Source organism: Miniopterus schreibersii (genome assembly GCF_964146895.1).
Source record: "Miniopterus schreibersii genome assembly, chromosome: 4".
Lineage (NCBI taxonomy): Eukaryota > Metazoa > Chordata > Mammalia > Chiroptera > Miniopteridae > Miniopterus > Miniopterus schreibersii.
In genome coordinates, this window is record NC_138105.1 from 71,489,874 (window position 1) to 71,512,969 (window position 23,096).

The 23,096-nt window shown below is 54.8% G+C and overlaps 1 protein-coding gene and 1 long non-coding RNA gene across 6 annotated transcripts in view; one reads left to right on the forward strand and one right to left on the reverse strand.

Moving 5' to 3' along the window:
- CACNA1A (calcium voltage-gated channel subunit alpha1 A) overlaps positions 1-18,164 on the forward strand; it is a gene marked incomplete at its 5' end in the record, with an annotated part of 198,458 nt that extends 180,294 nt beyond the window's left edge. For 2 of the 5 annotated variants that reach the window (XM_081134439.1, XM_081134440.1), the window contains 12 exons: positions 230-357; positions 1,637-1,733; positions 5,042-5,147; positions 10,886-10,993; positions 11,121-11,221; positions 12,200-12,309; positions 12,421-12,559; positions 12,718-12,831; positions 14,135-14,170; positions 15,213-15,399; positions 15,674-15,921; positions 16,637-18,164. In XM_081134439.1, the coding sequence (XP_080990565.1) occupies positions 230-357; positions 1,637-1,733; positions 5,042-5,147; positions 10,886-10,993; positions 11,121-11,221; positions 12,200-12,309; positions 12,421-12,559; positions 12,718-12,831; positions 14,135-14,170; positions 15,213-15,399; positions 15,674-15,921; positions 16,637-17,314 (2,052 nt within the window). In that variant the 3' untranslated portion in view covers positions 17,315-18,164. Of the gene's footprint in view, positions 1-229; positions 358-1,636; positions 1,734-2,524; positions 2,622-5,041; positions 5,148-10,885; positions 10,994-11,120; positions 11,222-12,199; positions 12,310-12,420; positions 12,560-12,717; positions 12,832-14,134; positions 14,171-15,212; positions 15,400-15,673; positions 15,922-16,636 lie in introns of all 5 variants that reach the window. The other 3 variants (XM_081134442.1, XM_081134443.1, XM_081134441.1) reach the window with 2 other exon arrangements.
- LOC308555813 overlaps positions 8,020-23,096 on the reverse strand; it is a 30,872-nt gene continuing 15,795 nt past the window's right edge. The window contains exon 3 of the long non-coding RNA XR_013998602.1: positions 8,020-8,321. This is a non-coding gene — a long non-coding RNA (uncharacterized lncRNA). The remainder of the gene's footprint in view (positions 8,322-23,096) is intronic.

Consider the following 23,096-nt stretch of genomic DNA (forward strand, 5'->3'; position numbering starts at 1 on the left):
CTCCATCTTTCTCTGTCTCTCTCCCGCATCTCCATTTCTCCATCTCCCTGTCTGGGCTCCTTGTGTAAGCATGTGTCTTCCTTCCCTATCCCTTTCCCCCTCTCTTTCTCTGTCAATCTCCCTTTCCCCATCTCCTCTCCCTCCCTCTCTCCCTCTGGACCTCTGTGTAAATGTGTTTGGATGGGTCTTGCTCTCCCCCACTCCCTCTTGGCCCCTGGGGTTCCCACAGATGCTGAACCTCTTTGTCGCTGTCATCATGGACAACTTTGAGTACCTCACTCGAGATTCCTCCATCCTGGGTCCTCACCACCTGGATGAGTACGTGCGTGTCTGGGCTGAGTACGACCCTGCAGCATGGTAAGTAGTCACCCCGAATCCTACAGCCACACTGCTCACCTTTCTCTGGCACTGGAGCCCAGGCTAGGTCAGGCTCCAGACCCGGGGGTGTTGGGTCCCTGGGGAGCTAGCAGGGATCTCAGGGGAATCAGTCTAGAGGAAGGAAATGAGAATCAGCACCTTCACACACCCCAGGTTAAATGCTTTGGGTACCATCCCTGCCCAAGCCCCATGCTTTCTGGGAGATGAGGCAGGGAGTCAACCATGAGGAGCTGGCCTCCTATGAGTCTCTCCTGTCCCTCTCTATGAGGCCTCCAGATTGTGAGGACAAGTTTTCCAGGCCCCTGGGAGGAAGCCAGAGGTCTCTCAGCCTCCGTTCTCCTGGGAGTGTGGGGAAAGGAGCTGGCCTAGCTCCCTTTGCACATGAGATTGGCTGCAAGATCAGAGTGGCAGAATCCTGCTCCTGCTGGGATCCCAGGACCCTGGAGCAGGTCATCACACAAAGCCAAGGGAGAGGACACAGAACCTCAGTGGCCTTTGCATCTTTATAGTCAGAAAGCAAGTGAACTCTCCCATTTCCATAGGCACCAGAGCACCTCTTCCTGGCTGACCGGCAGTGGTTCAGAGGGTCAGCTCCAACCTGTGAATGTGTACTGAGTACCTGCTCAATACCAGGCACTTGCAGGACACTCAGAGGCACTGTGCTGATGCTCAGAGTCCATTAGCCACTGGCTGAAGATTCTAGTTCAGGCTGAGCGTGGGGCCTGAGAAAGTATTAACAGGCACCCTTCAAGGCCTGAGTGGTGGAGGGGAGGCTTTACAAGGAAGGGAGGGAGGAGCCATCCTTGCCATCCCTGCAGCCCCAGATAAGTCCTCCATGAGACCTAGAGGCTAGGGTGAGCCGCGGGTCTGGGACTTGATTTTCAGCTGGTTCCTAACTCTTCCTGTTTTGATTTTAGGTCACAGCAGTTGGATGCTGTCCCCCTGTCCTCTATTCCACGAGCCCCCTCATCCCAGTGTAGCCCATGTAGATTGTAGAAGAGGGAGATGCAGACAGAGCCCCGGGGAAGGTGCCCCCAGCCCAGAGTTCCAGACACACCCCAACCAAAACCCTTACCCCCTGGGGTCTGTGAGTGTCTGGGAACGTCACAGGGGCCTTCACTGATCCCAAGCCTCCCCCACTCCTTCAACCCAGGGGGTCCTCAGTCCTGGCATCATGACCTCACTGTATGCACAGGGAGTCAGCGTGAAGGCAGCTTGACCCCTGTGCCTCCACTAATCCCCTCTCTTCTCCTTTCAGCGGTCGGATTCATTATAAGGATATGTACAGTTTATTGCGCGTAATATCTCCCCCTCTCGGCTTAGGCAAGAAATGTCCTCATAGGGTTGCTTGCAAGGTTTGATTTCCACTAAAACCTGCTAGCATCCATGGAATGAGTGTGGCTTGGGGTTCTTCAATATATATATTTCATATATATATATCCAAAAAACAGAGCCATCTCTCTCTATCTTGCATTAAACTAGAAAACTCTCTTAGCCAACAGAATGCAGTCACGTAGACTTGATGAAGCATGGAACATCTCTCTGTTCCCTTCAGCCATTCTGCTTGCTCTTAGCTGAAGCTGCCCATCCCAGGGTCTCAACGGCACCCCAAACCAGACATCCAGGGGGATCGTAACTTTGTTTTCCTCCCCCCACCATCACTTCCACTCTCTCCCCCCCGCCCTTTGCCTCCGAAGCCCCCAGCCCTTCTCCCACCACCCCTCGGCCCCTCCTTCCCGTCTAGGCCCCCTCAGAGACCAGCCTCAGCCAAACCAGAGAATTTTAACCAGTTTTGAAAACAACATGGAAACCAAGTGTGGCTCCAGGCCTCCAAAATGAGAAGCCCCCCATTCTCCACCAGAACCCTAGCTCAGAGTCCAAACAGAATCTGACCTTTCCCTTCTCTCTCTCCCCCCCTGCTTGTAAGCAGTGAAATAATATTTTTTTAATTACCTTTTCTTCCATTTTTTTCCTCCTCTCTTCCATTTATTTGAAATACCTATTTTATCGTTCTCTGCATCTTTCTCTATATTTTTTCGGCTCGTGTGGTTTTGGTTTTGGTTTTTTCTTCCCTTTCTTCCCCTCCCTCCACCCCCCTTCCTTTGGTTCTCCGTCCCATTCCCGTTTTTGTTTTCGGTGCTGCCAGGGGCCGCATGCCTTACCCGGACATGTATCAGATGCTGAGACACATGTCTCCGCCCCTGGGTCTGGGGAAGAAGTGTCCGGCCAGAGTGGCTTACAAGGTAGATTACCTTTGCTGACCACCGACGTCCGGGCACTGGGGATTTTTCAGTGCTGGCCAGGAACAACCAGCCAAGTCTCTTTTTCCAGCGTTCCTCTTCTTTCCTTTTTTTTTCTTTTTTCTTTCCTTTCCTCCTCGAGTAAATGGATCATGACCATTCCTTGACTCTAAGGAGCACACTGTGTCCGTCCTTTCCGATGAGTGTGTCTTGGTGTTTTGAGACTCCATTATGGCCGACATGCTGGGGGGGAGGGGAGGAGCCCCCAGTCCCCTCGCATTTGGTCTCCTGGGAACCAAATTGGACACAAACACTTCAGGGGGGATCACCATTGTGCCTCCTTTCTGCCCACCCAGAGCACCCCCCCCCACTCCCAGGCCGGGACAGGTACCTTTTGGCAGGGGTCTTTGGCCCCCAAAAAGGTGAGACCCTGGTCCCATCTTTTGTATCTTGAACTCCCAGGTCCAGCAGTTCCCCCTTCGCCCCCATGCACACCTGAAGCTGATCTCTGACCTAGGGCCTTGGGGGATCCAAGACCTCCTGAGGAGTACCCACAGCCTCTCCTCCCTACTTCCCCCTCCCCCCAGAGTTGTTTCCCTAGCTCCTGTCTCTATGCCACCCATCTACCCCCCAAGACAACCCAACATGCCTCTCCATTGTTCCAGAATGGGCAGGCAGGCCGCAGCTGGACCCCTGGACCGTGGCACCCTGAAGCAGGCCATGCACGCTGCCTTGGCGGGAGCCTGGGGCGGGCAGGCACCTTGGCCGACCGGGGGGTGGCGGGGTGCATGCTGGCTGAAGGAGCAAGGGTCCTGCCGCCAGGCGGCTGGGCCAGGCCATCCCTGTAGGACCCTGTCCCAGAATCTACCTTGGCACCAAGGACAGATGTTCTGTTTCCTCCAACTCATGCACAAGAAGTTCAGGGGTGACCTTTAAGGTCCCCCTGAAAAAATGGTTACCCCATCATCCCATTGTCCCATCCACTTTGGCCCACCCTGTGTCTGCAGAGTCCTCCCTCCCCTCTGTCGGTGCCATCCCTTCTGCTCACACAGCTGCCTCCCCACAGCCTCATTCCCCCTCCTCCCTCCATGAACCCCTCCTTCCCAGTCAAGGCCTGGAAGAGGCGCCTCCACAGCATCTCAAAGATCCCTGCACCTGTCCCTCCTCTCTGTAGTTGTCCTCTCACCCTTTCTCTCGGTCTCTGCTTGTCTAAGTGGGGGGGGGAGGGGGAAGAGCCCTTCCCTTCCTGGCCTCTGTGCAGGGCCCCCATGGATCCATAAACCGCCTTTGTGCAATCTGAAAAGAGCACCCTTTCCACAGAACACTTAGTCTGCTGGAAAATGGTAACCCAGACCCTTTTCTGCTGGCAGCTGGGAAGTTGTCTTTTAAATACACAAACCTGCGGTTCCTAAGACAGGGGCCCCTTGTGCAATGCACAACCTGCACAGCTGTGCTCGGCGGCCCCGTCTGCTGCCTTCCTCCCTACCCTGCCCCAACCCATTTCTTGTGTCTACCCTGGGTTTGCCACTCCTTTCCCCTTGTCCAACTCTGTTTCCTGCTGACATGTGTCTAAAGCCCTGTGTGAACCCCAGATTCACCCTTGATCCCCATCTCCGTGCCACCTCAGCGTGGGCTGGTGCACACCAGCCCAGCATCCTCTCCCACATCACCAAGCGAGGGGCCAGAGCCCCTGCCTGGGACATGGGGAGTCTTTTCTTCCCTGGGCCATGGGAACACCCCTCAGCCCTTCCCCCACCATCACCCAGAGCCAAGATCCAGACTTGCCCTGAGATACACTTTCCACGGAGCTATGAATGAGTCTCGAGATTCCGTCTGCATGTGCCCGTCTGCCGTCTGTGTTCCGGCCTGGCCTCGCTGCATGTCTGCGAGGGGCCCACCCCATCAGCGGGGGGCCGCCTGCCTGCTGCTTCTCAGAGAAATGATGTGGTCTGTGCCCATCTGGTCTGGTCTGGTCTGGTCTGGGCCAAGTGGGGGGTGGGGGCAGGGAGCCAGCGGCCCCCAGGCGGTTGTGGCCGTGGACCCCTCTGCCTGGCTGTTGCATGTCTGCTCTGATCCAGCTTGTGCACTTCTTCTTTGGGGTCAGAACGGAATGGAGCTGTCCAGAAGAACTCTGGGGCAGGGTGAGGATCTGGGCCCACCTGCAAATGCCAGGTCTAGGGTCCAGCATGTGGGAGAGAAAGGGGCAGAGGCTCACGGCACAGGAGAGCCCCCTGTGCCCTCCCTACTGGCCGCCAAGGGAAATCAGGAAATGGAGCACTGGGACAGGTAACCTGAGGGTGGGGGGCACCTTAGCTGCTGCCTTCAGAGTTCTTCCTGGGGCTCCCTGGGGAGGGTGGGTCCGGCTCACGAGGGGTCAGGCAGTGTGCTTGGGAATGACTGTCCTCGCCTTTGGTTTACTGCAGAGGCTCCTGAGAATGGATCTGCCTGTTGCCGATGACAACACTGTCCACTTCAATTCTACCCTCATGGCTCTGATCCGCACAGCCCTGGACATCAAGATTGCCAAGGGTAAGGGGGCAGGGGTGGGAGCTGAAGGGTAGAGCAGGATGGAAGCGGCCTCGGAGGGAGTACAGGGGGCACTTGAGGATCCTGCCCCCTGCCTAAAAATGTAGGAGCCACTGCCCCGTCCTTATCTTCACTGGCTCACCCATTCACTCACTCAGCAAGCACCTAGTGCAGGCTTCCTGTGCGCCAACCACCACCCTAAACATGGGGGATACAGCAACTTACACTTCCAGCAAGGGAGGCCTGCCCTAGGAGGTTCTGAAGGAGGTAAGGTGATGAGTCACATGGATACCCGGGGAGAAAGTGCCCCAGGCAGCGGGACTAGCAGGTGCAAAGGTCCTGGGGTAGGAGGCCATCTGGGGCTGTGTTCCTGACAGATCACCACTGGTCACTCTGACCAGGGCATTCTGGTGGAGGGGTCAGGGTCCCCCATCTGTAATGCGTTTTGGGAGCCTGACAGTAGACTGGATATGACTTGGCAGCTGATGAGGTAGCAGGGCAGAGAGAGCGGACATGAACAGCAGAAAGAAGGAAGTTGGGAAAGGAGAGGGCTGGGTGCGTCCTCCAGCAGAGTTGGAAATCGGGGGCCCGAAGAGAGAGGTCAGGGCTCCACCCAGCTAAAGCTTCTGGGATATCGGGAGGAAGGCAACTGAACTTCAGGGACACAGGCTCCTTCCAGCATCCTAAGGAGAGAAGGGGGACGAGGCGCTGAGGCCAGAAGTTGCTGGGGAAGTTGCTGGGGAGTTGCTGGGTTTCAGGGAGGGAGGTCAGCACCTTCCAGTGGGTCAGTGCCCATCGGAGGGGGACAGGTTGAGGACAGATATTGTTAGACATGGGAAACACGCAGGTGAAGGTAGAGAGACCAGGAGGAGCCACCAGAGAGAGCGAGAACCACAGGGAGTGAGGGTGAGGCTCGGGACAGCAGAAGTAGGGTGGGGATCAAGCCCTTGTCTGGCACACGGTGGACGTTTCTTTCTCACACAGCAAGTCAGAGGCAAGCAGCCTGGCAGCCGGGCACACATCACGGGTCAGGCCCATGTTCTGTGCATACTGGGGTTCTGCTTGCCCCAGGCTGCTCCCTCTTTAGCATGGTTGAAGCTGGACCAAGCAGGGAGGTGAGGTAGCAGGAGAGTAGGCAGCAGCTTCCTGTGACCAGGTGGGAAAGGCAGTTTTTGTGGGCTCATCTCGCCCGCCTGCCCTGCCTCACTGGAAACCTTGGCAGACGACCTCACCCTCTCCAGGCTTCAGTTCACGAGTTAGCTAGTTATGCCACATAACAAATGATCACAAGTTTAGTAGCTTAAAACACACCTACTTATCAGCTCACAGTTCTATAGGTCGGAAGTCCTGGTGGGCTCACCTGGGCTCTCACAAGGTGGAAATCAAAGCATCCGCCAAGCTGGGATCTTCTCCAGAAGCTCTGGGAGAACCTGAGCTAGTACCAAATGTATGCACATGCCTGGAATTCCCTGTGCCCATCCCTGGCCCTGGCATGCCACTGGTTGCAGGAGGATTTTAGCTTCAAAAAACAGGAATGACTGTTGCCATTGTCTTAGAAAGGGCCAAATCCAACAAATCTCACCCAGGGCCAGTCCAGACTCTTATTCAGGACTCCATGAGGCTGACCAGCCAAAGGGCACTGTCTCATCCTTTAATACCCCAAAGACCAGGCTCTGTCTGCAGGTGGGGTCTGCAGCGGCCTGGAAGGTTCTCAGGTGGACATCACTGGAGCTGAAGGGCTTTGACCTGCCTGAACCAAAGAGGGATGTTCTGGTACATTATGATCTCCCCAAAACTGGTGGCCACTGGCCACCGCTCGCTGAACGAGAGCATTCATTGAATGCCTGCTGTGTGCCCCGCTCTGTCCTCAGCACCTGAGGCATGGCAATGAAAGACAGATGAGCCTCCTGCCCTCTTGGAGCTGCAGGGAAACAGGTGACAAACAATAAAGGCCATAAGCCAAATATGTAACATGTTCCAAGGTGAGAAGTACTATGGAAGAAGAAAAAAGAAATAGCAGGGTGAGGGTTTGGGAAGCGAGGTCAGGGGTTAGGCCTTATGTCAGTGGTCCTCAACCAGGGACCATTCTGCCCCCAGGGACATTGGGCAATGTCTGGAGACATTTTTGATTGTCACACTGGGAGGAGGCTGGCGCTAGTGGCATCTGCTGTGTAGAGGCCAAGATGCTGGTGCTGCGAAATGTCCCAGAGTGTGTAGGACAGACCCTGTGACAGAGGCTCTTCACCGAAAGGCCTGCAGAATGAGATGGGAGAGTGGAGGGCCATTGGACGATAAACTCTGGGACACCATGAGTCCATGGGTACTATTGCCTGTGTACAGGAGGACCTCCGTCCCTGGGAGCCCTGATGTTAATAATTCTGTCACTAGAGGAGGGATAAACCTGGGATTCAGCCTGGAGGTAACCTCATGACCCTAGGGGAGGGCCACCTGAAACCCTCGAAGGATTTTCCCTTTGTTTAAATGTGGTGACAATCCTGAAGGCCAGGCTTCCCAGTGAATCGAAGCAGAAAGGTGGTGGTTCTCAACCAGGCAGTTTTGTCCCCCAGGGGATACTTGGCGATGTCTGGGTACAGGTTTGGTTGTCAGGACTTGGGAAAGGAGGTGCTACTGGCATGTAATGGGTGCTGCTGCTCAATATCCTACAGTGTACGGGACAGCCCCACGATCAGTGACCAGCCCCCAAGTGTGGACAGTGCTGGCTGAGGCCCGGGAACCCGGCCCTGACTCCCTTACCTAACTCAGAAGCCAAGAGCAGGTGTCTCAGCTCAGGTGGCTATAACCAGATAACAGAAACTGGGCGGCTTAAACAACAGGAATTTATTTTCTCAAATTTCTGGAGGCTAGAAGTCCAAGACCAAGGTGCTGCCAGAGTTGGTTTCTCCTGAGGCCTCTCTCCTCAGCGTGCAGATGCCAGCCGCCTTCTTGCTGTGTCCCTACATGGCCTCTCCTCTGCGTTCACATGCCCGGTGTCTCTCCCTCTCTTATAGGACACCAGTCCTATTGGATTAAAGACCACCATTATGACCTCATGTAACTTTAATTACCTCCTTAAAGGTCCCATCTCCAAACACATTCACATCGGGGCTTAGGGCTTCCATATGAAATTTTGGAGGGACACAATTCTGTCCATAACAGCAGGTGTCTTCTTTTTCTCTGCTAGAAACAGGAAACATATACACTGTAAGGAGAGAGTGACTTTTAACAGGAAATGTCGTGTTCTCTTCCTTCCCTTCCCATGTGTCTTAGAAGGGGCCACAGAGACACTGAACACCTCACTTAGCTAGAGTGCATGTGAGACATAGCCATTAATTCCAACTGCTTCCCATGAGGAAAGAAAAACTGTCATAGGTTGGCGCCCAGGGTCTTCAGAGCCCAGCCACACAGGATTTTCCCAAGGGTCCCCACAATAGTCTTGACCTCCCAACTGCTGCAGGGTGACAAATTAGCTCCACCACCACCCCCTCAGCCCCACCCCAGTGACCACAGCCTCCTGCATCACCATGGGTGAAAAGAAAGACTAGACCATGAAGCAGGCCCTCTAGCGGGTGAGACAGGAAACAACAACATGAGATAAGTACAGAAAAGAGAAAGCAGAAGAAAGGCATAGAAGGCGATGGGAGACTGTTTTAAGTAGGGGACAGCTAGAAAGCTTCTCTGACAAAGGGTTTGAGCAGGGACCTGAGGGAGGAAGGGAACCACATAGATATTTGTAGAAAGAATGATCCTGGCAGAGGAAACGGTCCATGCCAAGGCCCTGAAGGAGACTGTGCCTGGCATGTTTAAGGAATGGTGAGAAGGTCAATGTGGTTGAAACAGTGAGCGAGGGGGCGAGTAGAGGAGACCGGGGCAGATTGTGCAGGACCCTGTGACCTCGGACGACCACCCTGGATGAGGTAGAGCCAGTTCTGAGGAGGGCTCTGAGCAGAGTAGCCACCTGTCTCAGGTGCTCACAGGTGCCCTCTGGAGGCTGTAGGAGGGACAGGAAGACCTGGCAGAGGCGACTGCACCAGTCCAGGCAGTTCAGCTTCCCATCACCTCAATATCCTCTGAGCTTAACCTGCAAAAAGGCCCTTCTGAAGGATTTTTCCCAAAATAAAGACATCTGTCTCCAGAGTCACGTGGGCAAAGATGAATGAAAGTTCCGCAGAATGCCTGGCAGGTATCTGGGCTTTGACCCACATCTGCTGAGAAGGAGAAGCTGAACAGAGGTGTCAGGGGCAGTTCTGGGCTAGACCTGGGTAAAGGAAGAGTAGGGAAAGGCTGGGAAAGGGGAGGTCAGCGTGGGAAAGTGGAGGCAAAGCAGAATGTTGGGGCTATTCTGCCCCGGTAGATGGTTGGTAAAACACAAATACTTTTCTAATGGCTGGGAACCAGCCCCTGCCCTTCCCCCAGATCTCCTAGACCTCCCCCCACAATCTACCAACTACAAAGTTAAAGTTTGGCCCAGCAGGGGGCCTTGGGACCCTTGCTCTAGCTCTTATCAGTGTCCCTTTCATACCTGCTTGAAAGCATTTGGAACACGCCCCTGTGCCCAGGGTTGGGGGGCTCCTGAAAGGAAAGGAGTGGAGGCCAAGCTGGTGTATTATTCAGGACGGACAAGAATGGGCTGCCGTAACAAACACAGCGGCAAAGGTTCACATCCCACTCCCATTAATGTGTCCTTCCTGGGTTGGCAAGGGGACTCTGTTCATCAATCACATAGGGGCCAAGCTTGAGAGAACCACTGTCCCTAATGTCATCAGCCAGCATGACAGAACCCATTAAATACCCAAAGTGACACCTCTGCTCACACCTCATTGGCAAGAACTCATCACATGGCCCCGGCCAACCACAGGGTCCAGTACAGGTTACACTACCATGTACTCAGGCAGGAATCTCTGGGACCAGGAACCGCTGACAAAGAGCCTTAATGACCACCATGGTGGGGGTGAGGGACCAGGGATCAGCAATGGCCAAAGGTCACATCAATGGAAGAGGAGACTTGGTTGAGAGAGAAACGTTCATCAGAACTGCTCCTTGGCATCGCAGCCTCCCTGGGGCTTTCTCCAGGCCTCACTCCAGAACGATGGGCTGCTGTGGTAACAATCCTATGGCAGACACTGTCCTAAGGCTGCACACATATTAACTACTTTAATCATCAAACAACTCAGACCCTGGCTGGTGTGGCTCAGTTGGCTGGACATTGTCCCATGCACCAAAAGGTTGCTAGTTCAATTCCCGGACAGAGCGCATGCCCGGGTTGTGGACTCCATCTCTTGTTGGGGGTGTGCAGGAGGCAGCCCAGCCAATCAGTGTTACTCTCTCACATTGATGTTTCTCTCTCCCTCTCCCTTCTCCTCTCTCTAAAAATTAATAAAAATAATTTTTTAGAAAACAGTGAGGCAGGTACAATTGCTGTCATCCCCCCTTCACAATGGGGAGAATGAGGCCCAGGGCAGCAGACTAGGACCTAATCATTTGGGAGTCAGGCTTTGACCTGGGCCATCCAGCCTGTCGATGCTGAACTGTCCCCTACACAGCTGCTCCACAGCCCTGTCCCTGTCAAGTACCAGAGCCCCCCTGGTCTTTTCTCCTCCTGGCCAGCCCCCCTGGGCACTGGGGCCCATGGGAACTAGGACTCCAGAGCACTGGGTAGGCAGGAGCTGCTGGCTTGGTGACTGCCCTGGAGGCCAGCAGGTGCCCAGGCAGGCAATCAGGGCCTCTCTGTGCCCACATTGCAGGAGGGGCCGACAAACAGCAGATGGACGCCGAGCTCCGGAAAGAGATGATGGCCATCTGGCCCAACCTGTCCCAGAAAACACTGGACCTGCTGGTTACCCCTCATAAGTGTAAGAGCCCAGACTGTCCTGGCCCCAGGCCCAACCCACCAGGACAGAGGGGGAAGGGAGGAGGAGGCACAGGGGGACTGGTGCATAGAGGGGCCCCGCCCACAGTGAGCTTGCTCTGTGCCCCCAGCCACCGACCTCACAGTGGGGAAGATCTACGCAGCCATGATGATCATGGAGTACTACCGGCAGAGCAAAGCCAAGAAGCTGCAGGCCATGCGTGAGGAGCAGGTACAGCCCATGCCCTGACAGCCCTCCCCTCTAATGGTCTTCCTTCTGGGATCACCCAGACTGGGAGACTGTAGCTTCCTTGTCACCATGAGGACCATCTAGAACAGTGGCATATAGCCAAGCCCCAGGGCAGATCACTGAAAAGTAAGGCTGTGCCAAGGAGACATAACCTGGACTAATTCATCTCCACCAACACTTATTGGGCACATACTGTATGTCAGGTGCTGTTCTCAGCCCTAGGGGTACAACTGTGAGCAAAAAGAGACCAGAAGCCCAGTTGGGGAAATGCCAAAATGGCAAATAACTAAATTATATAGCATGGCAGAACATAATAGGAACCATGGGAAAGAGTGCCTGGGGGAGAGGAGTGCAACTTTAAATGGGTGGTCAGGGGAGGCCTCCCTGAGGAGATGACTTCTGAGCAAAGACTTGAAAAGAGAGTGAGCCAAGCAGACACCTGGGGAAAGAATATTCTGGGCAGAGGGAACAGCTGGTTTAAAGGCCCTGAGGCAGGACTGTGAGTTTGAGTTTGGGGAACAGCAAGGTCTTACAGCAGAATGGAGCAAGCAAGAGGGGCAGTGGGAGTGGACAAGGTGATAATTATGCAGGCTTTTGGGGGCCATGAGGAGAACTTTTGAGTTTTGCTCTGAGTAAGAAGGCTCCTAGAGAGAAGTGATCTCTCGCGAGTGTTGCTGTGCACCCTCTGGTGGCCGTGGGGAGTAAGTGCGGGAGAGGGGAGATCTGAGGAGGATACTGCACCGGTGAAGGTGATAGATGATGGGGCTGGACCTGCGTGGAGGCCATGGAGGTGTGAGAAGTGATCCAGTTCTGGATGGATTTAGAAGAAAGAGGCTAGTGGGCTGACTGATGGATCAGACCTGAGTATGTGTCCCCTCCACAGCTTCCCCCACCCCACCTATCCCTACCCCACACACACGCATGCACTCCGTGCACACACACCGCTCTCTGCCTCCCCAGAACCGGACACCTCTCATGTTCCAGCGCATGGAGCCCCCGTCACCAACACAGGAGGGGGGGCCCGGCCAGAATGCCCTCCCCTCCACCCAGCTGGACCCAGGAGGAAGCCTGTGAGTGTCACTCTAGCTAAGAGGAGGGGGTGGATGGGCAGGGAGTGCCCAGTCCCAGATACAGAAGCCCCTGGACTGCCCACTGCCACCTGGCCTGTGTCTCACATGCAGGATGGCTCACGAAAGTGGCATCAAGGAGAGTCCTTCCTGGGTGACCCAGCGAGCCCAGGAGATGTTCCAGAAGACGGGCACATGGAGCCCGGAGCGGGGACCCCCTACCGACATGCCCAACAGCCAGCCCAACTCTCAGGTGCCTCTGTCCACCCACTGCCCATATGGCTTAGACTGGGCAGTACAGGAGGGCAGGGTCTGGGCCCCCCTTGCCTGCAGCTCCATGCAAACCAGGATGCCCCTGGGGTACATGTGTCCAGCCCCAGGGCTCACCCAGCCTTGCCATCTGCCCTGCAGTCTGTGGAAATGCGAGAGATGGGCCGAGATGGCTACTCAGACAGTGAGCGCTACCTCCCCACGGAAGGCCAGGCTCGGGCTGCCTCCATGCCCCGCCTCCCTGCAGAAAACCAGGTGAGCGCTTTCACCCACCCCCCCTGAGGTGGACCTGGGCCCCACAGGCCCTGTCTCCCAAAGCCCAGGGCATCTCCTTCCTCCTCCGAGGCCCAGGTCTGAATGGAGTCTCCTGCACCCTCAGCAGCAGCAAGCAGGCTCTGTCTGGCTACGTCTAGGGCATCTAGAGGCCCTGGTCCTCTAAGCTCCTCCCAATGGAGGGTAGAGAGAAAGGGGCTCCCCTGGGCAGGGTGCAGTAGCCACTGCCAAGTGGTTTATCTCTGCCCTTTTTGGGGGTCCTGAGTCGGGAGGATGTGGAGGACACATGGGGATATGGGACGTGATTTATGAGACTGCAATCAAGAATACACACGCGCACGTAGGCTGCACACATATGCACACATACATAAATGTGTGTTCTCATACACATGCACACACACATACAAGTGGGTCTGCTCTCAAAAACCTGGCAGGTCCTAGGACCTGGTAGCAGCGTCTGGGGAGGGCCTGGGACAGCTGGGGTTCATCTTGTCTGGTCTCTGTGGGGCTGCTGGGGAGGGGAAGGGGCGTGTGCCTGGTGTGTGTCTGTGTGTGGCTGCTTTACCCAGCTGCAGGGCCCTGGGAAGGGGTGAAGGTATGCAGATTCCACTGCCCCAGGCCTATGGGGACTGAAGCCAGAAGCATGGCTGGCTGGCTGCCTGGCCCAGAGGTGGGGCAGCATGTCTGACTGGAGGCTGCCCTTGTGCTGTGCTGGGTCATCTGCACGGGGTGGAAGGCTGCGCTGTGCCTGGCTGGGCCAGGGTCGCCCGGGGCCTGGCCTCTGGCTGCTGGGAACTTGGGTGGGAAGCACCCAGCCTGCATGTGGCTTCCCAGCCTCATCCTGCCAGCCTCCGCCCCCCAGGACTTAGCTGCAGCTGCTGGGCCCCAGGAGAGGGTTGGGACAAACCCACCTGATGGCCACCCCCCCCCCCCCAAGCCATCCCCCCTGCCAAGCTTTGAGTGTCAGCCAGAGCCAGGGCTGGAGGCATTGCATGAGGCAGAGCCGGGGGGGCCAGGGCCTGTGGCCACACCATCCCATCTGTCCATCTCTTGCCTCTGCCATCTGTCTGTGGTGTCTCCTGTCTGTCTCCTCTGTGCCCCTGGGAGGACTACTGGCTGGGCCAGGGGTCACTCACTTACCAAGGACTTTAACCCCTTTCCTCCCTCCATTCTCCCCCTCACTCCTCAGATCTTACGTACCACCTCTCACTTCCCACCTTGGCTTTTATATTTATTTTCTTCTTTCTGTTTTTTCTGTGTGCACCATCCCGTGGGGCTGTGACAGAGGAGAAGGGGCCGGCCACGTGGGAATAACCTCAGTGTATGTACCGCCCGCCTGCCACCCAGCTGGGCTCTGGCCCCCTCTTCCCGCCCACCCCCCCTCAGGGGAGTCCTGTCTTCCCAAACCCCACCCTTTTTTTGTAGACAACATCCCCTCCCGCCCCGTGGAGACTATCCTCCTGTGTTCTGTTCTCTGTGTGCCCCACATGTACCCTGGGGAGGATGACCCTACTTCACTCCTCTTCCCCCTGCCCCTCCCCCTCCGCCACCCCTTTCTCTTCAGAGCCCCACACCAGGGAGTCATCATTCCAAGAATCCTGAACTATCCCCCCCATACCTGGCCCACTCTTTTGCATTTCCTTGACTACCCCTGACCCTCTGGTCTTGCAGCCCTGGGTCCCTTAAAACTCCTGCCTCGGGCAGTGCCACCAGCCACTCAGCTGGGCTGGGCCCTAGGGGATGTCCGCCAGGCCCTCCTCTCCTCTCCCAGCTGCAGAGAACCACAGGCCCTCTCTCTTCAGGGCTTGACCTCAGGGGTGCAGCATGTACAGGCTCCCAGGCTCCAGGCTGAGAATGAGAAGGCAGGCCTCCCAGAACCTTGAGTGTCAGGGCAGCCCCTCAGGTGGGCAGGAGAGCCCAAACCCCACTGGCCAAGGAGGACAGTGAGCTGGGGTGCTGGGTGCCTGGCCCCAAGCCTGTAGGCCTAACAGCCACAAGGCACAGAGGCTTTGCACCCTCCAAGAGAGCAGGCAGGGGTGAGGGCAGGGCATGCCACCCAGTGCTCCAGTTTCCAGGTTTGTACTCTAGGTGAGCACAGCTCTGCTCTTCAGCCAGGCTGCATGTCCATAGCTAGATACCCAGGGCCTAGAGGTAACCCTGGGGGTGGTCCTGAAAAGCAGCAGTGGATGGATCAGATAGAGCCTCTTGACCAGAAACCAAGATGGGCCTGGGAGGGGACAGAGGCACCCCCAGACCTCCACCCTGAATGGTCACACCCCATCACTGATGGCTGATAGGGCAAGACAGATGAGGACCACTTGGTGCCAGCCGCTGACTCCAGCCTGCTGACCTGTCCTCCCCAGACTATCTCAGATACCAGCCCCATGAAGCGCTCAGCCTCCGTGCTGGGCCCCAAGGCTCGGCGCCTGGATGACTACTCTCTAGAGAGGGTGCCTCCTGAAGAAAACCAGCGGCACCACCAGCGGCGCCGAGACCGTGGCCACCGAGCCTCGGAGCGCTCCTTGGGACGCTACACGGATGTGGACACAGGTGGGCCATCCCCAAGGGTGCAGGAACCAGAGGCTATACCAGGGGACAGGGGAGGGGAAAAGGGAAGAGAAAGCAGAGGTGGGTAGACACTGAGAGAAAAGAAGTACTGGGTGGGACCCAGCTGGGCCAAGGGATCCTGGAGATGGGACCCCCAGTGCCCACCAGGCCAGAGGAAGGCACCACTCTCTAGGACCCACAGACCCCCTTGTGGCCTCCTATGTGCATGTCCTGCCCCACCTCATGGCCTTCTGTATGTCTATCCCCCCCGGTCCAGGCTTGGGGACAGATCTGAGTATGACCACCCAGTCTGGAGACCTGCCATCAAAGGAGAGGGACCAGGAGCGTGGCAGGCCCAAGGACCGGAAGCACCGGCAGCACCATCACCACCACCACCACCACCACCCCCAACCCCCGGACAAGGAACGATATACCCAGGAACGGCCTGACCACCGGGCCCGGGCCAGGGACCAGCGCTGGTCCCGTTCACCTAGTGAGGGCCCCGAGCACATGACACACCGGCAGGTGGGTGTGGCAGGAGTTGCCCCCAGACCCAGCCATGGGGGACCAGGAAAGGAGGGTGGCCCCTACACCCCACAGCTACTCTGGGCAGGTTCCTCACTCCCCACCGTGACCTCTGACCCTGCCTACCATTGGGCTTCTTCCCAAGCCAAGGGCGGCCTCGGTGAGGGTGGACACTGCCTCCTGCCACTCCGGTCCCCCACTCTGACCCCAGCCCCCTGCCCGCCTGCCGCCCCTCCCTGCCTGCAGCTGCTTCCTCTTTGGTTGTGGATCACGTTTCAGTTCTGGCCAGCCCCGTCCTTATGCTGGCTGCCCGCTGCCTTTTGCTTTCCTTTAACCCGGCTTCCGTTTTTGTTCCAATTATGATTTCTGTCCTCTGGACGCCTGTGAGTAATTTTGGAAACTTCTGCTATTTTAACCCCGAAACTTACAAAACTCCATTTCTCATTTCTCTTTTCACTTTGTTGTGTTGGTTTTTGACTTCCCCGCCCTCCTTGTCTCTCTCCCCCTCCCCCTCCCCCCTCCCCCCTGTGGCTGTTGCTTTTTTCCTTTACTTTTCCATTCCAATGTCCTGTGTCCTCCCCTCCCCCTCCCGGCCCCCCTCCCGTCCCCCTTTGGTTTTCCTTCGCCCCCCTCTCCCCGTGTCTCCTCCTGTCTCCTTCTGGTTGATTTTGTTGTACCTTTTTTTTTGATTTCCTTTGTTTCAATTTTCGTGTAGGGCAGTAGTTCCGTAAGTGGAAGCCCAGCCCCCTCAACATCTGGTACCAGCACTCCGCGGCGGGGCCGCCGCCAGCTCCCCCAGACCCCCTCCACTCCCCGGCCGCACGTGTCCTATTCCCCCGTGATCCGCAAGGCCGGCGGCCCGGGGCCCCCGCAGCAGCAGCAGCTGGTGGCGCGGCCTGGCCGGGCGGCCCCCGGCGGCCCGCGGAGGTACCCGGGCCCCGCCGCCGAGCCGCCGGCGGGGGAGCGGCCGCAGGGGGGACACAGCAGCAGCCGCTCGCCGGCAGTGGAGCGGCGGGGCCCGGCCCAGAGCGAGTCCCCCCGGGCCTGTCGCCACGGCGGGACGCGGTGGCCCGCGTCGGCTGCGCACGCCCCCGAGTGGTCGCCGGGCCCCCGGCACCACGGCTACTACCGGGGTTCCGACTACGACGAGACCGACGGCCCGGGCGGCGGCGGGGGTGACGGGCCCTACGACGCGCCGCCCCCCACGCGACACACGTGCTCGCCCAGGACTCCCCGGGCCGCGGGCCCGGCCTGCGCGTCGCCCTCTCGGCACGGCCGGCGACTCCCCAACGGCTACTACCCGGCCCACGGACTGGCCAGGCCCCGCGGGCCGGGCTCCCGGAAAGGCCCGCACGAAGCCTACAGCGAGACAGACGACGACGACTGGTGCTAAGCCCGGGCGAGGTGGCGCCCGCGCCCGCCCGGCCCCCCCGCGCGCCCCACGCACACGCCCCGCGGGGAGGAGCCGCGCCCGGCCGCGAGGCCACCTCGCTGCCACCTGCCCAGCACACGGGGGAGGCCGGGGAGAGGACCTGTCGGACGCCCCCGGACTCTGGAGGGAGTCCCCAGGGCGGGACACACCAAGGTGTCCCGCAAAGACCCTCGGCGCCCCCCACCCGGCCCCGACCCCCCACGACGGGGGCCCTCGGGGGACAGACAAACCACACAGCCAAGGGATTCGAATTAACTCAGCCATTTTTGGAGAACCTTGGGGAAAATGGAAATTTAAAAAAAACAAAAAACGAAAAAAAAAAAAAAAACATTTTTAAAAGAAAAACGGGGAGAAAAAAAAAAATCGCTTCTATTGATGAGTTTTATCATCTCAATTGAATCTTTCCTTCCCCCGGTGAACGCGAGCTGGTGGCCCGTGTGTGGCGGAGAAGCCGAGACCCAGCGCCCCACAGGCCTCGCCAGACCGCTCATACCCCTACACGTTCTCAGACACAGGAGTGCTTGCTGGTTATACCAAACCCTATTATTACTGCCTGCAGAAACCGATTTAAAAAAAATAAACAATTTTAAAAAGGACAAAAAAATTAATGATTGAGAAAAGAAGCATTTTTTTCTGACATTTGGTCCTGCTTGAAATAACAAAAGAAAAAAAAAGACCACCACCACCAATTTCCTTTGCTTCTTTTTGCCTTTTTCCTACCTTGTTTGAAAACTGTGGGCTTGGGACTGTGAATTATTGCATGACATTCAAAAAGAAAAAAAAAATAAAAACAGTTGAATCAAAGGGCTTATGAACTGAGTGGTCTTTAATCCCTCTGCAAAGTGTTCCCCAGGATTTGGGGGGAGGATCATGTAAGGGGGCCCTTTGAAAGTAGCTAAGAATGAGAAAGCTGCGGCTCTCCTACAGTGTGCGGTGTTCAGAACAAGCTGAGAACCGGGCAGACAAGCCCCACCCCTCACGGCTTGGTGGCCAGAGCTCCAGGGATCCTGGCTGCCTCCTCTGCAGGCCCAGGAAAGCCACCCCCAAAGATGCTGACCAGGTCCTTGCCAGCTGCCCTATAAGAAACTAGAGAGGTGAGGGTATTTGTTTTCCTTTTTTTTTTTTTTTTAATTATCTTTTACATTCAAAAGAGGATTTTAACTTCCAGACAACTTGACCAATCACAACCCCCACACATCCAGACCAGCTGCATGCTCAAGGCTAGGGTGATGTCTGTCAAAGGTTCCCCTGGAGGTGCTGGGGCTGTTCAGGAGCAGGGCTGGGGTGGGGGGATGCATGCAGTTCTCTCCAGAGCCAGGGAAACTACCGCCATCTGTCTGCCTGAGAATGAGGCCCACTGTCAGAGCTCCCCACACTATTCTGGGATCCAGAGGCCAAACCTGTAGCCTAGAGCCAGGAGGCTGGACCTCAGGCCTCCACAGCCCACACTTTCAGGCTGGAATGAGTGTGTTACCCAGTAGTCACAGGTGAGGGGGGATCAGAGAATGAAAAGGCAGAGGGGGACTTGGCTTACGCCTTGGTCTCACATCTCCTCAGTCCCTGGCCTGAGCCACATCACCTGGAAGCCTGAAGAAGGGCAAGGATGCTGTGCAAATGTCCTGGGCAGCTCCCTTTCTGGGGCACAAATATCCAAGAGACCCCAGCTCCATTTCAGACTCCCCTTCAATCCACAGCCTCCAATTGCTACTTCCCTGAGCTCTCAATGTCCTATCTGTGAAATAGGACCTTCTGCTGTGTCAGGGAGGCACAGTTTTTCCTCTACCCTCATGTTGAGTGACTGAGGCCCGTGAATTAAACTAACGAATGGCAGATTAACAGGAGAAAAGGCACACAATTTTTATTAATACTTACAGAAAAGTGAAATTCAAAGAAGCATTTTGACTCAGGGACTTATATATCATTTTAACAAAGGAAAGGGGATTTGAGCTTCAAGGGATTATAAATTGTGGGGAAAGGACTAGGAAATAAATGGGAGAACTAAAGAACTGTGAAGGGGATTATAGTAAGGTTTATTGATGCAGACTCACCTCAGTGCTGACTCTCCACCTCCGGTGATAAAAACCACTCTCCTCTTCCTAGTACAGAAGGCAGGGACACCACAAAGGGAAATTCGTGTCACCTTCTCAAATCGTAATTTATTCCCTGCTTTTAGGCAGAAAAGGGGAGGGCAGGGAACTCCCTGCATCTGTTGATTCTCAATTGCCTTCAGCTCAAAATGATCCTATGCCAAAGTGATATATTTGGGGGAGCATATCCTGATTCCTGTCAGCTGCCAAAGGACTTGGGGGTCATGGTTGGGTGAGAGTTCCGCTCCAGGAGTCTTGAGAGAGACAGATCTGTGCTCAGTCACCAAATAGAGCTCCACACTACTGGCCAGCCCATCGGGAAACTCGGGCAGCACTGAGGTGAAGTCCTGATTTTAGAGAAACAACCAGAAGAGGGAGTATGGGGACAGGACACTCAGCCAGGAGGCTATTTGTCACCATCATTTGAAAAAGCCTCACCAGCACAGCAGAGCCAGTATCTTGCATTGACCAGTGCTTAGAGTGATAAAACATTTAATTAAAAAAAAAAAAAAAAACTTAAAAAAAATTTTTTTAAATATGTCTTTATGGATTTCAGAGAGAGGGAGAGAGAGAGAGAAACATCAATGATGACAGAGTCATTGATCGGCTGCCTCCTGCACAGACTCTACCGGGGATCGAGCCCACAACCCAGGCATGTGCCTGACCAGGAATCAAACCTCGATCTCCTGTATCATAGGTCGACGCTCAACCGCTGAGCCATGCTAGCCAGGAAGAAAAGAAAAAACACAACAAAAACTTTTACAAAATTCTGAAATAGTGGTAATATTGGTCTTCTAGGGCTGCCATAACAAATTATCACAGGCTTGGTGGCTTAAAGCAACAGAAATTTATTCTCTCACAATTCAGGAGGCAAGAAGTCTGAAATAAAGGTGTCAACAGTGTTTCAGAGCCACACTGAAGGCTCTGAAAAAGAAAATGAGTATCCCCCCACCTTTCCTCCAGTTTCTGGTGACAGCTGCCATTCCTTGGCTTGTGGCTGCCTCACCTCAATTTTGGCCTCTATCTTCACAGGGCCTTGTTTACTGTGTCTCTGTGTGTCCTTTACTATCTTTTATGAAAAGACATTCACTGGATTTAGAACCCCCTCAATCCAGTATGACCGCATTTCCATCCTTACCTTAATTACATCTGCAAAGACCCTATTTCCAAATAAGGTCCCTGTAGTTTAATAAGAAATATATTTGGTCTTTGTCCCCAGTTCCTGGCACAGATCTCCTAAAACCCTTGGAATTTCCTGAATCAAAGGAGTGTCTTTTGTTATTCATAAGGGGTCCCTTTAGATCACTCCAGAGTTTATGCTAATGAGGTGACTTAGGGTGGGGTTCCCTAGGTTGCTTTAGGATGGTGGCTGGTCTCAGAAAGGCCATGTGATTAGAGGACGGGAACTTACTGGCCACCTCCAACCTCTGGGAACAAAAGAGGGGAATAGAGATTGGGTTATAAAAACAAAGATGTAAGGAGAGCTTCCAAGTTGGCAAACACATCCAGGTATCATACTGGGTGAATGGGACATCCCAACTTCATGGGGACAGAAGCTCCTGCTATCAGGACCCTCTGACCTCGCCCTGTGCACCTCTTTCTCTGGCAGTTCTTTTATATTCTTTATAATAAATCAGTAACATCAAAAGTGCCTTCCTGAGGTCTGTGAGCCTATCCAACAAATTATTAAGCCTGGGGGAGGGAGAAGCCCTGGGACCCTGGTTCAGAACTACAGGTGGCCCAGGATTTGGGACTGGTGTCTGAAGTGGGGATGGGCTTGAGTCTTTTAACTTGTGATGTTAACCCCAGGTAGATAGTGTCAGAACTGAATTGAATTGTAGGATGCATAGTTGGTGTCAGAGAATTGGTTGACATGGGGGGGAAACACACATTCAGTGTCAGAAAACATCCCAGTGCCATACTGAGGTTGCAGGTGCACATGAATTTTTGGGAGGCACTATTCAACCCACAACAGTAATACGAGCAATAAAGTAAATACGGAAAAACAGATGGTAATGGTGTCATGAATGACCAAAGTATGGGACACAGCCAGACAAGAAAGCATTTTACCCTGGCTCTGTCACCCACTCTGTGTCCTGCAGGAACTGACTTCACCTTGAGCCTGTCTCATGGACATAATTACCAATGATGAGGAGTCACCCATTTACTTGCCAGAGCTGCCCAGTGCTATAGACTAAAAGTGTATGGCCCCTCAAAACTCATATGCTGAAGCCCTAACTCCCAATGGAGGTGGTATTAGGAGGTGGGGCCTTTGGGAGGGGATTAGGTCACGAGGGTGGAGCCCCCACGAATGGGATTAGTGCTGTTAAACAAAAAACTAACTTCCACAGCTGAAAGTCTTTTTATTTTATTTTTAATCCTCACTCCAGGATATCTTTTCCATTGCTTTCCAGTGAGAGTGGAAGGAGGAGAGAGAAACATTGGTTGCCTCCTGCACTTGCCCTGAACCAGGGCTGGGAATCAAACCCGGAACCCTTCAGTCAGGGGGCCGACACAGTAACCACTGAACCAGACCAGCTAGGGCTGAGAGTCTCTTTAAAAGACAGGCTTTATCAGGCCATTGCTTGCAAAAAAAGGCTGGTCTTGGGGTATAGAGTCTAATCCACTGGCAGCACGGCTGGGTAGGAAAGACAACATGTCCAGCAGGAGTTTCACAAGCATTTTTATCCAGGTTGGGGAAGAAAGATGTAAGCTGTTCTGAAAGGATTTACGTTAGCTACAGACAAAGACGGTGGGAGAAGCTGAAGCGGGGCAGCTCTGGGGTCAGCCTGCAGCGTCTGCAAAGCTCATGTTTAAACAAGAATCTGAAGCTCCTGGGGGTCCACTGTACCTGGCTAGTCTGTTTTTAGATAATCTCAGAAATAGCCACCTGGAAGTTGTTGTTTTTGAATGTGTGGTTTTGGTTTTGGTTTTGTTTTTTAGAGAGAAAGGAAGGGGAGAGAGAGAAACATTGATGCTAGACGGAAACATCTATCCCCCCTCCATGCACCCAGCTAGGGATCAAGCCTGAAACCCACGCATGTGCCCTGACCAGGAATCGAATCGGTGACATCCCCAGTGCAGGGACAACGCTCAACCAACTGAGCCATACTGGCCAGGGCTGGAAGTTCATTTATTAATACCAACATACACTAAGGAATGTGAGCAGTCTTTTGCTGGTTTTGCTGCAATTATTAACTGATTAACCATTTTTTTGTCTCTTCCTCCCACCCTCTGGCCTGTTGTAATTTAATTTAGGACATCTCAGAATTTTCTTCTTTTCAGAGAGCTCCCTTGTCCTTTATGCCATGTGAGGACACAGCAAGAAGATGCCATCTATGAATCAAAAAGAGAGCCCTCACCAGACACCGAATCTGCAGGACCTTGATCTTGGGCTTCCAGCCCCCAGAACAGCAAGAAATAAATGTCTGTTGTGTATAAGCCACACACAAAGGTATTCTGCTCTAGCAGCCCAAACGGACTCAGACAGCTGAGCACATGCTGAAAGCCAGACGGGGATGCTGCAGAGGATCAGCAAACAAAGGCTGCTGGCTGGAGTAGAGTCTGCAGAGGGATGGACATGGAACCACTGTCATTCTGAGACAAGCCAGTAAGCGAGGACAAGTGGAATAGGAAACTGAACAAACTGGCTGAGC